The sequence below is a fragment of the Sturnira hondurensis genome, unplaced genomic scaffold, assembly GCF_014824575.4.
Source record: "Sturnira hondurensis isolate 20B ecotype Veracruz unplaced genomic scaffold, ASM1482457v3 Scaffold0003693, whole genome shotgun sequence".
NCBI lineage: Eukaryota > Metazoa > Chordata > Mammalia > Chiroptera > Phyllostomidae > Sturnira > Sturnira hondurensis.
In genome coordinates, this window is record NW_028076324.1 from 8994372 (window position 1) to 9015098 (window position 20727).

The 20727-nt window shown below is 57.6% G+C and overlaps 2 protein-coding genes across 5 annotated transcripts in view; one reads left to right on the forward strand and one right to left on the reverse strand.

The window, feature by feature from the left end:
* Positions 1-8292, forward strand: part of NFIC (nuclear factor I C) — a 67287-nt gene extending 58995 nt beyond the window's left edge. For all 4 annotated transcript variants that reach the window (XM_037042503.1, XM_037042502.1, XM_037042504.1 and 1 more), the window contains one exon: positions 3197-8292. In XM_037042503.1, the coding sequence (XP_036898398.1) occupies positions 3197-3214 (18 nt within the window). In that variant the 3' untranslated portion in view covers positions 3215-8292. The remainder of the gene's footprint in view (positions 1-3196) is intronic.
* Positions 8293-13358: 5066 nt separating this feature from the next.
* SMIM24 (small integral membrane protein 24) lies at positions 13359-18086 on the reverse strand. Its single transcript, XM_037042506.1, has 5 exons — positions 17952-18086; positions 15817-15964; positions 15420-15531; positions 15085-15147; positions 13359-14479 (listed from the first exon to the last, which is right to left on the reverse strand). The coding sequence occupies exons 2-5, from the start codon at positions 15881-15883 to the stop codon at positions 14338-14340; spliced, it is 384 nt and encodes a 127-aa protein (XP_036898401.1). The 5' UTR covers positions 15884-15964; positions 17952-18086; the 3' UTR covers positions 13359-14337.
* Positions 18087-20727: the final 2641 nt, after the last annotated feature.

Sequence of the window (20727 nt, forward strand, 5' to 3'; positions counted from 1 at the left end):
CAACTAAGTCCACGAGCACAGGTGAGGGCAAGGTAGCCACATCTTCCATTCTCCACTGATATCAGAGCCATGCTAAGCAGGCCCAGGGAGCCACCCAGTGCAGCCTGGCCTCCTGGGGACTCCAAGGCTGGCTTGGTTATAGCTCAAAGGGTACGGGGAGGGGGAGGTGCTGTCCCCCCCTCCTCCGCACACCCAGCCCTGCTTCACCCCCCTCTGTCTCTCTTTCTGGCCTTGGGCACCTCCTGGGGAGCCTTTGAAGGGCCTGAAATGTCAGGGGACCAGTTTCATCCAGAAAGAGCCCCAGAAGGCCAAGGCCGTCCCCCATACACTTGCACACCCACATGTTAAGTGTTCTGTCTTGCAGAGCCCCAGCAGGGATCCAGACAGAGGACTCACTTGATTAGGGTCACTCAGCAAGCTGGGGTGATCCCAGGACTCCCTGCTTTGAGCTTGGGCCCCCCATGGCCACCCTCTCTTAAGTTCCAGCAGCGCGCATACCCCTCCCACAGAGTTCCGGCAGCCAGGCCTTTCCACTCCTGCCCCACCCCACACCTCTCCCCACAGGAGGCTGGGAATGTCTGATTGCTTCAGAAACCGAAGTTAAAAACAGCAGAGAAGGGGCCCTGCCTGCCTCACCCTTCCCCAGCCACCCCCCACCTCAGTTTCTGCACAGGGGAGCCCACCCCAGGCGGACAGCCTAAAACAGGAGGGAAACTGAGACAGGCGCCTTTGCTTCTACAAGCTTCTCATTGCACCCTCTTGGTCAGGGGGATGATGGGGGTGGGGATGATGGGGGTGGGGCTGGTGCAGCTCTGAGGAGAGGGCCTTTGGGATGCTGCCTTGGTCGTGGGGGCGGGGGGGGGGTGTCGCGAGATATTTGGATCCCAGTAACAAAGGCCAGCCAGGCAGAGAAGGACGAGGGCATCTCGGCCAGGGCTCAGCACTGACAAAGGCTGGAAGTAATGGAGAAATAGCTGGAATGTGGAAAACCCCAAACATGGGCTTTGGCTGGGGGCTGTGGGGAGCTATGGAAGGGTTTAGAGTGAGGGAGGAACACAGCCAGGTCTGGGAATGGGAAAGAATTTTCTGGGACTGATGTTGGTGGGGGGGAAGCACAGAAGCGAGATGGCAAATTGACTAGAGACTCCCTAGGGATCCTAGGTTATGGGGGAGACAAGGCCCCCAGTCTGAGTAAACAGGGAGTGCAGTTCTGGTGGGGGGCCCCCACTGGCACTGCATGGGCTGGACCCTGGGTCACTGGACTTAGGGCCCCCTGGGTGAGGTCAGGCTTCCCTTCCGCCATGGAAAGGAGGGAAGGGAGGAGGAGGAAGCCTGAGTGAGACCCTGCTCCCCCGTCTCGGAGCCCCTGTGCAGCGGCCTCGGAGCTTAGAGGCCTCTGGTTTCTGGCCCTGTCAGCATTTCTGCCTCCGCCTCCATTATTCCTGGCAGGTTGGCTGTCCTCGGCCCCCGCCCCATCCCCCCACCCCACCCCGTCTGCAGAGGCTTCTCTCCCTCCCTGTGCACCGTCCTGCCTTCCACCCCATAGTGTCCCCTCCCCGATCAATATTTCCTTCCCCATCAGTGCCCCTACCCCTTGATCGATATCCCCTCCCCTGATCAATATTCCCTCCCCTAGCCTCCATCAGTGCCCTCTTCCCCTGATCAATATTCTCTTCCCTATCAGTGCCCCCTCCTGAACAATGTCAGTCCATCTCCACCTGGTCGATTGCTCACCTTCTCCATACCCCCACACTCCCTGTGTTTCACCGTCAATCCCCCCAGTCCTGAGCCAGCCATCTGGCTCCCAGCGGGGGTTTCAAGGACTCTGACACCTCACTCCCTCTCCTGAGTGACAGGTGCCCCCTGGCTGAGCATTTTGCACCAGCCCCTTTCGGCTCTGCAGCCCATCACACTCCTTCAGCAGATGAGTAAACCGAGGACCAGAGGGGTTAAGTGACCACGTGCCCAAAACCATACTGGTGGCTCAGCCAGCCCAGGGGGGTGGCAGAGCCCAGACCTCACCCCTGGCACTGTACTGCCTCAGTCTCCCTCTCAGCTGAGGGGAAGGATGTTGAGTTGAGGGTGCCACCCCCTTTGCTGGGGCCAGAGCAGGGCAGCCAGCATGGGAAGGGAGGGAGGAGGGAGGAAGGGCCAAAGGGAGCCGGCCACCACTGAAGAGGGCCACGCCTAGAGTCTGTCTGGTTGCCAAGGGAAACCAGACATGAGGTAATGGCCAAGATGAACTTGAACTTGGTTGGAGGTTGGGGGCTGGGAGCCCCAGCGCCAGTTTGATGGGATGGCCCAGCCACTGCAGAGCGGTCTGGTTGAAGGGGTTGCAGTTGATTCACAGCAGGGGTGGGGGCCAGCACTGCCCTGATCTCGGGGAAGGGGCAGTTGTCCCCAGGCCCACCCCATGTAGGGAGGTTGCATTTCCAGGGGAAGGGTCTGTGTAGCAGCGCAGCCAAGCCGCCCTTCCAGGAGCCTCTGTCTCCCAGGTTGCCAGGTGGGGGTCTTGATTGGCTGCAGGGCCATGCTAAGGGGTCAGTCCGAGGCAGAGGGAGAACAGAGCACTGGAGCTTCCAGGCCTGAGTGTACATTCCAGCTTCCCGTTTCCCCGTGCTGGTGGTCTTAAACAAATTACTTGACTTCTGTGACCCCCAGTTTTCTCCACTGTGAAACAGGGTGGTCCCTCCTTCGTAGGAGTTGGGGGGAATCATTAAATGGAAGAATGTTTTTAAAAAAAGGAAGCACCCCTGGTCACAGTGCCCGGCGGTGGTGGAGTTGCATCAGAGTGATGCAGAGCGAAACGGCACGTCCCCCGTTTCTCACGGGGGGCACTGAGGGTCAGGGCATTTGTTGCCCGATTCAGTGGAAGGGAAAAAAACCCTGTGTGTTGCTCAGGTAGATTCGGATGCCAGATAAACAAAGAGTTAAAAGCGAGTCTATTTTGGAAGTTGCTCAGTAAATACTTACACTATAAGGTTTATAGGAAATTCCGATTTCACTGGGAGTATGGTGTTTTATCGAGCAGCCCTGCAGAGGGGAGAAGTCACTTGTCCAGGGTCACCCAGCAAGTGAGGACAGGTCCGGGTTGGGGGTAGACAGAGCTCTCAGGTGACAGGGAGGTGGGTGCAGCAGAGCCTGACGTCTGTCTCTTTCTCTCCCTCTGTCTCTGCGTCCCCCTGGGGCCGGCTAGTCCTGGTATCTGGGATAAGGAAGACCTCTCCCCACGCCCTGCTCCTTCGTCTGGGGTGCTGCACAGCCGGCCCCCAGCCCATGTTTTCGGTGGAAAGTTAGAGCGAGCAAGAACATCCCGCCGACTCCCAGCCCAGCTGAAAAGACAAAACACACAAACATATACACACAGGAGGAAGAAAAAAGAAAAAAAGGCCAAAAAAAAAAGACAAACGGGAAAAAAATCATAAAAATAAACCCACCCAAGCAAGAAGACAAAGGTAAAGAAGACTGCAGACTCCTGGGACGTCACAGCTGGACCTGCCGCCCGCCCCTCGGCGGACCTGCCGCCCCTCGGTGGAGGGCCTGAGGATGTAACAGTGCCACGGGGGTCTCCCTGAGTTACTCATCTCTCGCTGCTGCTCGGGAAGGGCAGGTGCCTGCCTCCACCTCCACCAGGACCAGGTGAGCACAGCCTGGTGTCCACGACAGTGCCCAGGCCCCATGGGGCAGGACACCCAGAAAGGCCACCTCTCCCCCTGTACCCCCATCGTCACCACCGCCAGGATGTCGGCCAGGCCTCCCACACTGGTGTTGGTGTTTCTAAGCAGGAAGGCAGGCACTGAGGAGGCCAGTGTGGGCAGGGAAGTGACAAGGGCAGAAGAGGGTTGTGGGAACCCCTGGTCATCACCAGGGGACGAGGACACGTGGCAAATTCTTTCTCAGGAGTGCCCTGCGGTCAGCCATGGGATGTCTGCCTGCCCCAGAGCGTGCATGTGCTGGGCTGGCTTGGGACTCGGCCTTCCATCCCCACGCCTGTCTGTTTGGGAGGAGAAGTCTCTATGCAATTGCCCCCCCGGCCCCACACCCAGCGGCACAGAAGGCCACCCCCCACTGCACCTGCCTGCGGCTCCACACCCCCAGGGTTGGGGTCCACGTTGCACACACTGTAAGAAATGCACTTTCCAAGGAAGGGGCTGTGGGGGCGGAATGGAAAGACCCAGAGGTCTTCAAGAAAGGGGGTCATCTGGAGTCTCCATCCACTGAGCCCTGGGAGGGGAGGACCCCCCCGTACTTACCCAGAGGAGGTGGGAGGTGACAGTGAGTGGATTAAGTGCCTGATTCCCACCGCCCGCCCCTCTTTGTCCAGCTGAGACGTGAGAGTGGCCGTGGGCAACCCCATCCCTCCCCCACAACCCTGCCACCTCCAGTCCCCAACCCCTCATTGCTATGCTCCCCTCAGAGAGATGGGGACCCCCAGTGGGCCCGAGGGGCAGAGCTGGGTGTCCCCCAAGCATCCTGCCATGCTGAGGCGCAGGGGGGCAGGGGCGAGGTCTGGGGAAACCGGTGTCCCCTCCCCCCCACGCCTCCTCTGCCAGTGCCTTACATCCTGGAGCGACACCCCCTCCCTGGTGCCTCTCAGCCCAAAGGGGGACTACAGTTTGCACTTTCATTGGCCCCCAGAGTGGGCACAGCCAGGGGGTGCATTGCAGCCGGGCCCCCAGAAGGACTGCAACTTGTGTGACCCTGGATGGGGCGGGAAGTTCTGGCGGAGGGGGCGCCAGTGCCTCTGGGCCCCTGCGCTGCACAGGGGGCCTCCCATCTGCTAAGCGTTTCCGTTGAGCCGCTCCAAAAACACTAAGCTGGGGACACCGGGTGACCCCTACCCCGGCTTCCCAGCCCCATTCCTGCCCCCACCCCAGGATGGCCATCTTGGGTGGGGGCCTGGGAGGGAGTGTTAGGTGTTCTAGGGTCACAAGACCCAAACACAGGGCCCCTCCCAGCCCGTCCATCTGAGCCCCCACTGGCCACCTCCAGCCTCCATGCCTGGCGCTGAGGAATATGCACCCCACCATGACCCCTACCCTGGGCCTAGGCCAAAGCTATTGCCCTGAGCAGGGCCTCCGCCTCATCTGCTCCCAGCCTGGCCCTCTGCTCCTTCTCTTGGTACCCCTGGGCCTGGCCAGCCTCCCCCCACCCCAACACTTCCAGAAACCAGACTTTCCTCCCAAACCAGCCCAAGGGGCTTGGTGAACCCATCTGATCATACAGGGAAAGGCCCAAGGCCCTTCCCCATTAACACCCCCCTCCCATTGTCCGCAGGGGTTCAAGAACCCTTGGTCTGTCCATGAATTCCCAGGGCCCCTCCAGGTGGCCACTGGGGACCAAAGCACGGGCCGCTCTTCAGGAGGGCAGGAAGGGAGGGCAGCTAGGGTATCCGGAAACTTCTCAGCCGGGACCCTCAGGGTGCAGGTAGGCGTGGTAGGGGAGGGGGCACCTGGCAGCCCCCCCCCGCGATCTAACTTTGCATGGTGCTTAGTCGAGGACTTTTGTGACCTGGCTCCTGCCGTCAGCTCACTGAAGCTGACACTGCATGGCAAATCGTACCCAGCTCTATCTCCTGTCCCCAGCCTCCCAGCCCCCCAGCCCCCACTACTGCCCCCTCCTCTTTAAAAAAAGATACAAAAAAATACCTTGAAAAAAGTCCATGTTTCCTAATTTGCACGAAATTTTTTACCACATGATGTGCCTTGCCTTCCGAAAGTAAGTATTACCTTTAAACAATATCAGCGCGAAGGCAGCTGCATGCCCTCTGCTCGTGTAGTTAAAAAGAAGACAAAACAATGACATGAAATAAAAAGTAAAAATGGAAAAGGGATGTATTTCTATTTGTAAAAATAAGAAGAAGAATAAGCAAGAAGAGCTTTGAAAAAATACATGCTAAAAGAGCAATTGCCCCATGATCGGTCCCACCACCCACGCCCCACCAGCCCTGGGCTCTGTCTCCACGGCCCTGCTGCATTGGGGTGCTCCCTGGTGCTCCGCCACCCCCAGCCCGGCCCCTGGGCTCCAAGGGGTCATTTCTGAAGCCCCCACCCACAGCAGCAGGCAGACCTCAGGCCTTTGGGCCCCTGGCCAGGCCCCTGATGGCAGGTGTGCGTGCGCCACCCCAGGCAGTGCCCTCAGGGCGGCTGCCCGGCTGCCCGCCGACAGCCAGACCCCCCCGTCCTGCCTTCCATGCAGGCTGGCACCCCTCTGGCTCAGGGTCCGATTGCTCTCCCACCCCAAAGAGGCTCCCTCTTCCCCAGTGCACCCCCCTCCTTCTTGCCAAAGGACCCACTTGTCCCCCACCCCTGGAGACCGGCATTGGGTATCCGTTCCCTCCTGCCCTCTCCTTACCCCCCAGCACCCACTTCTGTGTCTTCCAGCTGTGACTATGGAGGGTGTCTGGTATGAAACAAAAACAAAAAAACAAACTCGATATATGCAATGCCTGTCTGTCTGTACCTGTAGGCCTAGCCCAGCCAGCAGAGGCCCAGTTAGGGTGGCCAGAGGGGTCAGGGACAGTCGGGGACACCCTATCACAGGTCTCTGCCTGAGTGGCTGGCCATGCTGTTGTCTTTTTCTTGTTTTTTATTTTCTCTTATTTTCCTTTCTTTAAGTTCCAACTTCCTCTACCTTTAACTCAACCACAGGTGAGAGAATAGCAGGTGGTTAGTGGGCTGGCCCAGCGGGGGGACCAGAGGGCTGGTGTTCCACCCTCAGGCCCCAACCTGGGGGGCACTCCGGTTGGACAGTGGTCCCCATTTATTTGCTGCCACCCCCTTGGACTTCAAAATTGTCTCCAGAGCAGGGTGGGACTTTGTAGAAAGGTCCCAGCTTTCATCAGCCCTCATACTCTCATCCCACGTTTTCTGCCCAAAAGACACCCCAGCAAGCCCCAGGGGGTGGAGGAAAAGCCCAGAGCTCGGCCTCGGCTGCCGGGACGTGTCCTTCAGACCCGTCACTTGGCTGGAGAGCCCAGGGCCACGTGAGTCAGTTTTCATGTGGCAGATTTCTGCTTTTCATGCTCTCTGCCCCGCCCCCACCCAGCCCACCCTTCCTGCCCCCAGTTGTGCGATCTCACCCTTTTGGCACCATTGCTGAGTCCTGCAGGCAGTTCCTCCCCAGCCAGCGCGTCATCCTGGGGCTGTTTGTCCCCATTTCTCGGGAAAGCTGTAGGGTCCGTGTCGGGCAGCCTTCCCAGGCGCCGCCCTGCAGGCAGAGTAAGGCAGGAACACCAAGAACCAGAGCCCTGACCCCACTCAGCAGTTCGGATCTGTGTTAAGGGGCCTTTGTTGGGTTGGTCTTTGTAGGGTGTTTTTCTTACATATATGAAACTGACGTCTGCTCAGTCCCCTCCCAAACTCATGTCGCTCACCACCCGTCATCCATCCCCACCCATGCTGACCCCCCAGCCTGCCCCTGGGGTCCAGCTCATGCTGTAGAAAAGAACAGGGGGCCTCCCAAATATATGCAGACTGCCCCCATCCCGCTCTCAGTTGAGGGTACCGGACACCCACCAGGGTAGCGAGGGAGGTGTGAGAAGACCTGGCCTATCTGACTGGAGACAGGGCTCAGGGCCCTGGTGCTGGTCTGGAACCCAGGTTCTGACTGAGTTCTGAGTCCTACCCTGAGCTAGACAATCAGACTTGAAAGGAGCCCCAAAGGAGACTTGGGGGTGCCATAGCTCCCCAAGCAGCAGACAATTCCAGGCTCGGCCCCGCAGATCCCCTTCCTGCTCCAGAGCCTTCTGTCCGTCCCCAGTGACAGCAGCGTCCCAGGGGCAGGCAGACCTGACCGGACAGTAGCCACCTGTGTAGGACCCCAGGCCTCGAGCAGCCGTCCTGCCCACTTCGGAAAAGGCAGCACACAGGACCCTCCCCTCCTTGTTCCGGCCTCTCCCACGGTACTTTGGCCTTCAGTGGAGGGATATACACACATATATATATATATGAATTTTTTATTATACAGATTATACAGTGGCTACTTTTTGTTTTGGCCTGGAATCTGTCTCTGAGACTCTGGTCTTTACTCTCTTTCTGGAGGGTGTTGGGAAAGGGGTTCCAGAGATCCACCCTCAGATCTGGCTTTTTCCATGTCCTCCCATCTTCTCCATTTCTGCGCCACTGGGCACTTTTCTAAAGAGTCCCACCTCCAAGCTGACAGCCTCCCGCACCATCCACCCTTTCCTAAGTGTTTCACAGTGTGTGGGGCCCGAACTGACCTCAGAGGCCTGACCCTTGCCCCCAGCAAGGCAAGGAGACAGACCCAAAGCCATACCAGCAGGACTTGTTGCCAGAGATACCAAAACAGACTTTTCCCAAGCAGTGCCTCACATGTCTGCTGGTGTGGCTTTGGGGTTCTCCCCAGCTCCCCAGGGGTAGTGGGGGGAGCCAGGCCTCAGGAAAGAGGAGGCGTGATCTAACAGGAAGAACGGCTCCAGGAGGGGAAGGAAGTCACACCCCCAAGCTGCTGCCCTTCCCCACACCCCTCCATTCACACCTCCTGGCTAGAAGGGGACCCACTTGAAAGGGGACGGGAGCTTCCCCAACAGCCCTCTAGTTGGGAACCCCAAAGCCCATTCCCAAGCTGTATCAACACTTCTATTTGTTGATTCTCCTATCTAGGGTCCCAGCCAGGCCCCCCAAAACCAAAGCCCCTTCAAGTCCAGGGGTCCTGGCCCCTGCCTCCCACTTCCCGCCTTCCCACTCCCAGGACCCCACATGGGGAAAGGACAAGCAGAGTGTAGATTAAGGGACAGAGCCCACAGCATGGCAGGGCCAACAGGAAGGAGGGGAAGAGACCCCTTTTCCTCTGATTTTCCTCCCTCCCTCCCTCCCTCCCTCCCCTAAAGTTTTTGGTGGTGTTGCTGTTCATTTTCTTTTTCCTCCAAGATATTTTTGAGTTTTTTTTCTCATTTTATATTTTACTGATATTACCAGGATAGTTTACTCTGTTTCTTGCTTTCTGCTTCCTGCACACGCCGGGTGACACACCCACACCCCCCGCGCTCAGAACCCAGGTCAGGAGAGGCTCTGGCTGGGTCTGCTCCTCCTCCCCAGTGTGGGGACCAGATGGGGGACACGGGGACATCTGGGCAGACTGGGCCCAGCCTGACCCCTCTCCTGGCTCACCCACCCTTCTCCCTCACATCATACTCCAATCATAACCTTGTATATTATGCAGTCATTTCGGTTTTTGCAGACGCGCCTAAGTACCATTTACAGAAAGTGACTCTGGCTATTATTATTTTGTTTGTTTGTTTCCCTATGCAAAAAAAAAAAAGAAAAGAAAGAAAAAGAAAAAGGGGGATTCCATAAAAGATTCAATAAAAGGCAAAAAATAAAAAAGAAAAATGTATAAAAATTAAACAAGCTACGCTTCGACTCTTTCTGGCTGTCTTGGGTCCTTTCTGTGTTCAGTGCAGACTGTTTTGTGTTGTATCAAAGTGAAGGAAAGAGGCTGGAAGAGGGGAAGGTGGCCAGCGGAAACAAGGACCCCAACACTTTGGGTGAGCCGGCAGGTGTCCTGAGAACCTTATATCAAATGTCCCCAGGGGACTCTGCAATGGCTGCAGACATCTGTGGTCACGACTGGGGGAAGCCATTGGCATTGCATGGGTGGAGGCCTGGCTTCTCAACACCCCACCGTGCCCAGCACGGCCCCCCACAGAAGAGGATCCAACCCCAAATGTCAGCATTGCTGAGGGGGAGAGACCTGGTTTAGATGGTGGGTTTGGGTGAGCTCTTGGTTCTGGCCCTTCCCAGCTGTGCTGACAGCTCCAACCCTCTCCAGTCCAAGGAAGCAGGGCTGCTCCTGCCATCAGCAGTGAGGTTCTGGCGCCCCCTTGTGGGAAGACTGTGGACCTGGACCCAGAAACCAGGTTCTGGGCGGAGTGGTCAACAGGAGACCCTCACCCACCTCGGTCCCTATACCCACTCTCTGGCCCCTCCCTGCAGCAGGAAATGGGGCCACTAGCAGGAAATTCTTCTGTGGGGGACACATATGGGATCAGGGGCTCAGTAGAGGGTAGGGAGTCGGCTTGGGTAGGGGGCTCAATGGAGGGGGCTTAGTTGGGCTGAAAGGCCCAGGGGGCCTGGGGACTGGGTCTGTTCTTTAATCTCAAGAGAAGCCTCTGTTCTTCAGCAGCTGGCCCCTAGGATGAAGCGGTTGCTGGCTCTGGGGGACTGTCCCAGCACTGCAGACCGTTTACCACCCCTGGGTCCCCACGAAACGGTGTGAAAGGGAGGCAGACTCGTGAAAACCAAAAAAATGGACCCGCCAGTTGGTAGATGCCCCCTAGTGGGGAAGTTCTGCAACCTTCGGACAGCCCCTCCTTTCTCCCTTCCCTCCCTCCCCAGTACCCCACCCACTGTGAACCCCCAGACTGTGCACAGAGGAGACTGAAGCAGAAAACTCCTGCACTTCCAGGCTGCAGTCAGGAAACAGACCCCTGACCTTCAGAACGCCCCCTAGTCCGAGTGGGAAGTCTCATTTGCGCTGCCCTGTCATCACCGTGTCAGCGGAAGGAGCTGACATTTGTGAGATGCCCTTCGGGTTCTGGGCTCAGTGCTCAGGAGTTTTGAAGGCATTATTTCATTGAATCCTCACGAAGGCTTAGGAATGATCGAGGTATTTTCCTGCCCCTCACAGAGCGGGACACTTCAGCACAGGGACATAAAGTCACCGGCCTGGGGCTACACAACCAGAGTGTTGGGGCTCCAACTCTCTCCGTGGAACCAGACGGGAGGAGTGGGGTGACGGTGGTGTGCAGTCTCACACCCCAGCTCCTGGGTGTCACAGCTTCCAGGACAGGGCATATGGTGGGGAGGGGCCTCATCTCCCAGGAAACAGTCCATGTGCTGAGCCTGCTCAAAGTTCAGGTTCAGGAGCAGCAAAAGCAAGATTACAGGAGGAGGGTTGGCTCTGCCCTGGGTCATGCAAAGATAGTACCATCTGCACAGCTCCTTTTCACCCTCCCTTTTGCCAGAGAGAAGTAGACCTAGGCAGCTCGCATGTGGCAGAGATGAAAACGGAGGCCAGGGGAGGGACTGGAGCCAAGCGGCTTCTATGAACTCATGGGAGCAGGGCCTCAAGATCGTGGAGGAGGGAGGGCAGGAGGAAGAGCTGGCTTTGCTGATAAAATCCAAAGGGCAGCAGAAACCAGAGGTGAGAAAAGATCAGGCAGTGGGTAAAAAAGATTCCTGCGATGCGGATGGGGTAGAGGTATGAGATGGTGGGGGTCATGGGGATGTGGCAAGCTCCTTGTCCGGGGGTGCCCTCCGAGCTTAAGAAGAATTATCAGGTGGAGGCCAAGTTTGAGAAGGGTATGTGCAATGCCCAGGGGACTGCAAAGGGCCCTCTAGAAGGACTTTGGGTGCATCCTGAGCCCTCTTCTTTAAGGGACACTGCACCCTGATGGAGTTGTTTCCCTGGCCCCAGAACCAGGTCTTTTCTTACAGGATGCAGAGCAGGCATTTGAGCAACCTTGGGTGCTGCGTGGAGGAGGTGAGCAAGAAGCCTTCGTGAGGAAGAGTTCACCGTTATTCTGTGGGCTGGAGGCTCCGCCTTCTCCTCCAGCTCCAGTGCCACACTCCCTCTCCTTCCTTCTCTCCGTTGTTGTAGAGACAAGAAGGGCCCAGATAACCCAATTTAATACGGACTTACAGGCCTTGTTGGCCTCTTACAGTCCTCCCAGAGACCGAGCCCGGAACTCTTTTTGTTTCCATTGTCCAGAAGGGGATGCTGAGGCTCAGGCAGGTGAGGACATTTGCCCGGTTTGAGCAGGAAGGGAGTGCTAGAGCCCAGGCTGGCGCTACATGACCCCAAGTCTGGTCCCTCGGCTTCCTAGATCTCAAAATGGTGGGTGAGTGGATGGGCAAAGACCAGGAGGAACAGACCAACAATGGGTGCGTGACGAATGAGTGGGTGAATGGATGGATGAGCAGATGGACATGTGAATAGGTGGTAGGAAGGTAGATGGGTGAGCAAATGGTGAGTGGCTGGATGGGTGGATGGGTAGACAAAGGGGTGGACACAGAGGAATGGATGATGGAGGGGAGAAGGAAGGAAGAAGGGAGGGATAATGGATGACTGGAAGGAGAAAGGGTTGGATGAGTGGATGTGAATAAATAGGTGGGTGGATACATGAATGTGGTAGGAGGGAAGGCAATGAAAGACTGCAGATCCCCTTGGAAGTGCATCAAGGGGGGCGGTGCTCGGGAAGAAGCCACCTCACTTGGCAGGTGGATAGTCAGGAGGGAAGTCAGTGAGGTTATATGAGGCCCCCACGGATTCTGAATCGAAGAATTCCCCCCAAACCCCTTCCGGTCTCCTCAGAGGAGACTGAAAGGAGAAGGGCTTCAAGAGGGGTGGGGCTCAGAGGGGAGAGGGTTAGGGAGGGTGGAGCCAGGAGAGGGTGGGGCCCTCCTGTACCACATGACAGACCACAGCGGGGCTGAGGTGAGGAAGAAAAGGCCAGCGTGGCTCCCAGCCCCACCAGCTATGGTTTCCTCGGGGCCACTGTGGGCAGGGTCAGTGCAGGGTCAGCAGCCTGACCACCCGGTCAGGGGCCTACCCTTCTTACTTTTCCTTCCTGCTCCCCAAGGCCTTGCAGGGTTGGGCCTGAACCTGCAGTGGGACCAGAGCCGCCTGAAGAGTTTGCTGGGGGTCGTCCAGAATCTGTCCATGTGGTCTGTTCTTGCCTCTCTCCGGGGGGTTCTGGGGTGCAGCCCTAGCTGCAGGAGGAAGTGGACTGCCCAGGGCACCCCAGTGCCACAGGAAGTGGGAGGTGGTGCTCCCTTCCCTGGGTTCTGGGCTCCCTGTGGAAGGGACCAGGGTCCCAAGCATCCTGGCACCCTATCTCCCTTAAGTTCACCCTGACACCCTCATTCCCCACAGCCAGAGCCATGAGACGGGGAGGCTCAGGGAAGGTGGGGAACTCATTTTTTGAGAACCTACTACATGCCAGGCCTTGCAATGGCCCTTAAGCCCCGGTGCCTCCTTCAAGTCTCAGACTCTGGGGTCTGAGGGTCAGAACTTCTGCCTTCACGTTGCAGAGGAGTCGACTGGAGACTCAGGGAGGTCAGGCCATCTCCCCTGGGCCACACAGCACTGCAGAGAAAGTTCTCCCAGGTAGGAAACAGGGCAAAGAAAGAACACCCTCCCACCCCAAACCCCACCACCACCATCCTAGGACCCGAACCCCAAGATCTGACCTTAGCCACAGCCAAACACTCCCATATTTGGGGCAGCTCTGTCAACAACAGCCAGGGACACCTACCCCAGGGCCTCCCACTTTCAAAGCCTCAGTACTTTCAACTAGAAAATGGGCTAATTAGGTACAATGGAGACAAAGAGGATTAAGATGCCAAGTGTTCAGTAGGAGCACCTATTAGGGCATTTATTTCCTTCCTTCATTTACAGTTTTCCTGCCCACCTGGCGGGTAGTCCTGGCAGTACTCTTAGGAGCCTTTTGGGTGATCCTACCACCCCTGGGGTACAGGCCCCAAAACCGAGATCCAAATGCCATACTTTGTCAAAGTCCTCATTAGGAATGTCTAACCATGAAGAAATAGTTAACATCCTGGGCTGGTCCAGGGCCCAGAAAAAGTGAGAAGGGAAGACTGGAAACTATGAGGAGAAAACGCTTGTTCCATCCCTAGAAAATGCAGGGTCCTGGGCCCTCCTCTGAGACCCAGTTCTCAGAAATTGAGTTACAAAGTTATGTGACCCAAAACATGGGTGAGGAGGAAACAAGCACTACCCAGGAGACCCCCCCCGGGGGCTCAAGTCCAGGCCTCAGGGCAGCCAGACCACTGACCAGCCGGGGCACCTGTGCTGCCAGAGCTTCCCTATGTACCCGCCCATCGCCCCCAAACTAACAGCTGACTCTCCCAGAGGAAACAGTCCCAAGACACTACAGGAGCCCTTCTGAAGGGCTCTGATCGATTTTTTAATGCAGGTCCCCAACAGACAGCCCCTGGCCCATAATGGTTCTGAGAGAGATTCTGACCAAGAGATGTCAGGCGGAGGGAGGGGAAAGAACCAGGCGGTGGGTAGAAGCAGGGGAAGCCATTTGATTGTGGGGCTTTGGGGGTTTCTTCATAACCAAATGCAAGAAGAATCACAGGGCAGGGCCAGTCAGGAGGGGTACACAGAGGCTGCATGAGATGCAAAGAGCCCTCCTGGAGGGGAAGGCAGGTCCCAGGCCTCTTCGTTTGGGCCCTATATTTACAACCCAGATGGAGTTATTTTAGTGGTTTCAGGTCCGGGTCATTGGTTAGAGTGTGGAAGGGGGCATCTCTGGGGGTCTGACTAGAGGAGGTGAGCAAACAATCTTCACATGGTCGTGTCTTTGGCTTTCTCCTGGTCTCTGGGCTCCTCTTTCTCCTCCAGTTCCATCCCCAAGTTGCTCTCTCCTTCTTTTGCGGCTCTTTTCTTCTCTTTCTGCTTCTCTGTCTTCTCCCTCTTGCCTTCCCTTCTGTAGAAACACAAAGGCCCCGGGCCACAATAAGAAACACAGTTGCACCCATTCAAGGGACACTTTGAATGTGTCCAGGCCTCGTGATGAGTGTTTTACAGAAAGCACCTCCACCAAATCCTCAAAACAACCCTAATGAGGCAACATTGTTGTTTCCACTTCACAAAGGCAGAAACGAAAGCTCAGTTGTCCCACAGAGGAGCAGGTGGATGGGTGGGTGGGTGGCACATCTGGGGCTCAGCTGAGAGTCTTTCAGCCAGGCTGGCCTCCTCCCAGCTCCTACACTCCTGTCCCCAAGCCTTTACCCCCTAGTCCTGACCTTATGGCTGTGGCACAATGGGTTGGGGGTCAGGAGGGACTTCTGAGAGGAGAAAACATCCGAGCAGGGACTGAAGGAGAAGGAGCCAGCCAGGAGATATGGGGAAAGGGGTTCCCGTCAGAGCCCACAATAAGTGCAAAGGCCCTGGGGTAGGAAAATGCTTGAGGTGTTCAAGGACAGAACGAGGGCATTTGTGTACACCTATTTCCCCCAGGAAGGGGCTCGCATAGACCCCTGAAGCACACTCACACACACTCACACATCAATACACACTCACAGGCAGTACCTTGGGTCTGTGTCCTGGATCACACGGGGCTCCATTCCAAACGTGGATTCCTCATCGGCATTTCTGCAGGAGAGATGGAGACAGGAGGGGTGAGGGTGGGTGAAGGATGGGAAGTGCAGACGGCCGAACGCCAGTCTCCCCAGGGTTAGGGGTCGTGAACTCCAGGAAGCAGGGAGCGGTGGGCAGCGAGGCAATCCTGGTCTGCGGGTGGAGGCCTGAGCAGGGAAACAGGGAGAAGGGGAAAGGCACTGGAGAGGCTCAGGAAGTGGGAGGAGGCGGCCGGCACTCTAGGGAGGGATAAGGGCGAAGGGACGGGTGGTGTTGGGGGTTCCCACCTCCTTTTGGAGCACCAGACGTGGTTGACCAGCAAGAGGATGAAGACGATGAACAGAAACCCCACTACAGCAGCCAGGCCTATCAGCCACGGCTTCAGGCGACGTCCTGTGGCTGTTAGAAGGTAGGGAGGTGGGACTCAGAGATGGGCGAGGGTGAGGCCCCCACCAAAGATGAGCAGGAGAAAGGAGCCAGGGCTGCTTAGACACACGGGGTCTTGGAAAGGGACTGGGTGTCAGAGACGGGCCTGAGAGAAGGGAAGCAGGCTAGGGACTCGGCCTCGGGAGGGGCTCCAAGCCTGGCCCCTTTCCTCTTCTGCCTGTCCCTTCTTCCCAGGGGATGTGGTGAGCTCATCCCCGGGACCCCTCCTCACGCCACCCCCCAGGGTGGGACCCCTACCCTGCTGGGCTTCCGCGGGCAAGAAGAACAGGGCGCTGAGCACGAGAAGGGTCTCCAGGGTCTCCATGGTCGTGGAGGAGCCAGCAGCCAGAGTGCGCCGTCCAGGTGAGCACAGCCCTCTTTGGCTGGGCGAGGCCCTGCCCAGCCCCTGATAAGGCGCAGGTGGGTCCGGGGCAGGGGCCCTCCCTTCACCCCACCTGGTTGGCATCCCCCCGCCCCCAAGGAGGGCAGACTCTGGACCTGGTGTAACAATTAACCCGGGGAAGCTGGCACCTGTGCCCTATGCCCGCCCAGGACTGCCAACCCTGAGGTCACGCAGGCTCCCTGCCTCGGGGGTCAGGCAGAGGTGGCCCTGACCTTCCCTCCTGGACTGGGGCTCAGTGCTTGTATGTGTCACGTTGGTTCCTCCCGACACCCCACGAGTTGGCCGCCTCCATTTCATAGCAGCTCAGGGAGGCCGGGAGCTCAGAGATTGTGCAGAAATAGCCAGAGTTGGCATGCGACCTGGGGTCACCCTCACCACTGACTTATGCTGCCACATCTGGCCCCCTGACCCTTGGGGACCCACAGTTACTGACCGGGTGAGTACCTGGACTAGACAGGATAAGCAATGTGCCCACCAGCCACCACCAAACCCAGCCACTCCCACGTGACCAGAGAATAGGGCACCCCTGGCAGCTGATGACTCAGGCTCAGGGCTCTCCTGCCCATCAACCTTGGTCCCGGGTTGATCAGATACAGAGCCCTGCCTGGGTGGAGGCGGGCCCCACCCTGGCTGCCATGGGGCAGCCACAGCCCAGGCACGTGGCAGGAAGGCCAACGGGATGGGGGCCCCACACTTCTCAGGGCTCTGTGAGATATTCATGGGGTCCCTGGGGGGCTGGAGAATGCCAGCATCATTGCACATGCATTCATGGAGTGCCTACTGTATACCTGGAGCCTCCTCCTTTCCTGTGGTCTGAATAAAACCACCATGCAGATGAGTCACTCATGTGACATTGCTCAGACACCCCAGCCCTAGAACAGGCCCACTTCATCCAGCCAGCAGGCATATATGAAGCTCCTACTGTGCGTCCTGTCCTGTGCAGTTTGGAAGGGAAGGAAGCCTCAGGCACTGTCCCCCAGGAGTTCTCAGGCTTATTGGGAAGTTAGGACCCCCAGAGACAGGTCCAACAGCATAGCAGCAGAGCCGGGAGTGAGGGGTAGGGTGGGGGTGCAGGCGGAAAAGATTTGGAGGTAGGGGAGCCCAGCAGAGCGAGTGGGAGAAGAACCCTGACCAAGTCATTTCTGGGCTGTGTGCCTCTCTTTTTCCATCTGTTAAATGGGGACAACAAGTACCACTCAGGATTAAATAATACCTGGAAGGGGTTTAGCATAATAGCAGGCACATACGAAGCACTAGGTAAGGGCTAGCTACCATTATTGTTATTTTTAAAATCTCCCTGGCTTTCTTGATTTACAGGTCACCAGCAGCTTGTCAGAGGCTGGGTGGAGTTAAGCTCTGGGGGATTGGGGGAGCAGGAGTGCAGGAACGGTCAGCGTCCAGCCCCCAGAGCCTGCCGGCCAAGAAGAACGGTCTCTGCAGAGACAGGGCAGGCCACAGGGGTGGGCATCCGGCTCAGCTCAGCCTCCAGAAGGAGCTTCGAGTGGATGGTTCCTTGAAAGCAATGGAGGGACAGTGGGGGGCAGGGGCTACAGCAGGGCTCTCCTCGCCATGCCTGCCAGTGTCCTCGTCACCTCTCCAGGCCAGGGCCAGCTGCAGGTCTAGCTCCTCCAGATCCTCGCCCTCCAGGCTTGGGCACAGCTCCCGGGGGGCGTCCTCCTGGTCTGGCTTTGGGCCAAAGGCCCAGTCTGTGGCAGGAGGCAGGTGAGAAATCTCCCCAGACCCTGCCCACCTCCCACCCCCTTCCCTGAACCTATAGAGACCCTTAGCCCCCCAAGTCCCCTGTCACCCTCCTGGCTGGGTGGGACCCTTGGACCCCTTCCCCCAGTGGCCAGCACTAGCCTAAGCCAGGCTCATGGTGGGTTGGGGCTCACCGGCCAGGTCGTGGGCGAGGTCCTTGATGAGATGCCCAACAATGGCGTAGGCCACAGCCACCACCAGGAGCGCAGCCAGCAGCAGGTACAGCACATACCTGGGCAGGCGGATGGCATCCAGCGGTGGTGGGCGGTACTCCTCATACAGCGGTGGGGCCTGGCTCCCGCTCTCCGCCCCCTCCTCACCCACCAGTGCCGGCATGGCAGCCACCTGGCGCAGGAGAGGCCCAGAGGTGACCTGTGCATCGGAAGTATTAAGGGGCTTTGGGTAAGAAGATTGGGGCTTTCCTACAGCCACCATCTGCCTGGATGAATCACAGCGCAAATCACTTCCGCCCGCTGCCCCCTCCCTCACTGGTCTCCAGTCATACCTGCGGGAGGTACATCTGTCTCCATCTCAGGGCCTTTGCATGGGCTGTTCCCTCTCCTGGGAAAATCCCTGCCCTCCTGAAGGAAACATTCAAAGTGGGAAAATGGGGTGAGGAAAACATAACCTTAGAGTAAGTGATGGTGTTGGGGAGGGGCAGACAATGATCCAAGGGGCCAGTACTGCTAGGAGGGGAGTTAAAGTTTAAATAAGGTTTCCAAGGCCACACTGAGAAGACATTTGAGCAGAGACCCAGAGAAGGAATGTAACCAGCTATGGAAGTACCAGGGGGAACCAGGGGGTACCGTGGAACCAGGGGGAAGAGTGTTTCAGGCATAGAACAGCCTGTGTGAAAGTCCCAAGACTGGACTGTGCCTGGCATGTTGGAGGAACAGGGAGGAGGCCCTTGTGGTTGGAGCAGAGTGAGCAAGGGGGAGAGGGTGGAGATGAGGGCAGGGAGGGGCTGGGGCAGGTTGTGTAGGGCCTTGTGGACCTCCCGGGTACTTGGGCTTTTCCCAGGAGGGAGGTGGGAGCCCTGAAGACTGGGCAGAGAAGGGGCCGGCTTCAGTGCTCAATGGCGCCCTCTGGTGGCTGCTGTGGAGAGGATGGACTGGGGACCAGGGCTGAGGGAACTGAGCTTGGTCCAGGTGGGTCATGAGGGGGCTGGGCCCGGGTGGAGGTAGAGGAGAGGAGGAAGTGGGTGGATTTGCGATAGGTTTTAAACTGGTCACACCTGAATGTTTTTCGGCTGAGAACCTAGAATGATGGAGTTTCTATTTCCCGTGGGAGGAACAACTTCAGAGGTACTATGAGGAAATACAGGGACACACTGGGTTAGCGGTGCCTCATCGGTATCGAAGTGGAGATGTGGAAGGGCAGCTGGACCTCAAGTGTGGAGCTCAGGGGAGCCCAAGCTGGAAACAGAACTCGGCACAAACGAGGTTAGATCCCCTACAGACAGTGGACTTGGCTGCCCTTGAGGGATGCAGGCCCAGAAGGAAGCAGGCCCAGAGCATGCTGCCGGGATGGGAAGGGTTCCCAGGACCCAGCCACCAAGCCCTGGGCCATGAAAAGCCTGAGGTGGGGGGACTGAGGGGTCCAGAGCTGGGGAGAGAATCGGGGCAAATACAGGGCCTCTGAGGAGGTCCCAGGAAGAGGGGGTGCCCGTGATGCTGCGATAAGAAACTTCTACTTGGTCTTTGTCCACGTCCAGGTTCGGCACTGAGTGATGAGCGTGAGAGGGCCCCTCGGTGCTTCTTAATCGACCCCGCCCACTGTTCCTGAGCCAGGTTAATGAGGGTGAAGCTGAGATCCAAAAGCCAACCACAGGTGAGAGAAAACCTTTAGCCCCACCCTCGGCCCTGCCTGCAGCCACCAGCAAGGATTTCATCAAGGTGCCTCAGGCAGAGAAGACCTTCCATAAAACCCGAAACAAAGGGGCTCAGGGAGCCCCTATGTGCCAGGGCAGTGGTACACCTCAGTTCCACGGGGACAGAAGCTCCTGCGCTTGGGACCCTTCTGGACCTAGCCCTGTGTCTCTTCTTCCTCTGTGACCTTTGCAATGACTGGGCAAGTCGAGTCCTTTCCTGAGATAGTTCTGTGAACTGTTCTAGCAAGTCCTCCACTGTGAGGGGCTGGAAAGAACCCTGGTGGATCTAAAGCACAGGAGGCCCAGAAGCAGAACCTGTTTAGAGTGGGGGGCAGTGCCGAGCCTGGAACCTGTGGGGTCAGTGCTAACTCCGAGTCGTGCCAGGACCAAATTGCAGGACACCCGGCTGGTGTCCAGAGGAACGGAAAACCGCCTGCTGTGGAAAACCCATGCATTCAGGGTTGGACAAGTAGTGGGCAGAGATCCTTGAGGAAAACAGTCAGTCCTGCCCCAGGACCACACCTCCTGAGGCCCGTGCCCTTGGGGAGTCTCCACCACCCACAGTGGGGCTGTTGCTGGCCCACAGAGCAGTAAGCAGGCTGTTCAAGGTTGCACCTGGAAGGGCCAGATGGACGGGAAGCTGGATGAGGGTCTGGGGTGGGTAAGCTGGGGGGTGGGTAAGCTGGAGAGCGGTTTCCCCAGGCCCTCTCGAAGGGGGCCGAAGGAACAGACATTCTGCTGGGGAAGTGAGGGCACAGACCTGCACTGGCCACTCGCAGTCTGGCACGGGGCAGGTTGCAGGGCCGAGCTTTCCAAATGCCCTGCACCCTGCACCCCACACACCCTGAGATGCTCCTGAGAGTAGCCAACCTAACCCCTACAGCGCCCTCAACAGTCATCACTTGGCAAAATTTGTTTAATCCTCACCAGAGATTATGTTTATTTGAGAGAAAGAGAGGAAAGGGGGAGGGAGGAGGGAGAGAAACATGGACCTACTGGTTGCCTCCTGTACAACTGCCTCCTGTACATGCCCCAATCAGGGGGCAAACCCGAAATCTAAGTATGTGCCCTGACAGGGAATTTGAACCCGCAACCTTTTGGTGCACCGGATGATACTCAAACCAACTGAGCCAACCCA

Coding starts and splice junctions, on each gene's coding strand:
- SMIM24 (XM_037042506.1), bottom strand. CDS start 15,883: ATGGAGACCCTGGAGACCCTTCTCGTGCTCAGCGCCCTGTTCTTCTTG. Junction 15,532..15,816: donor GCCCGCGGAAGCCCAGCAGG/GTAGGGGTCCCA, acceptor ACCTTCTAACAG/CCACAGGACGTCGCCTGAAG. Junction 14,480..15,084: donor ATCCAGGACACAGACCCAAG/GTACTGCCTGTG, acceptor GTGTTTCTACAG/AAGGGAAGGCAAGAGGGAGA.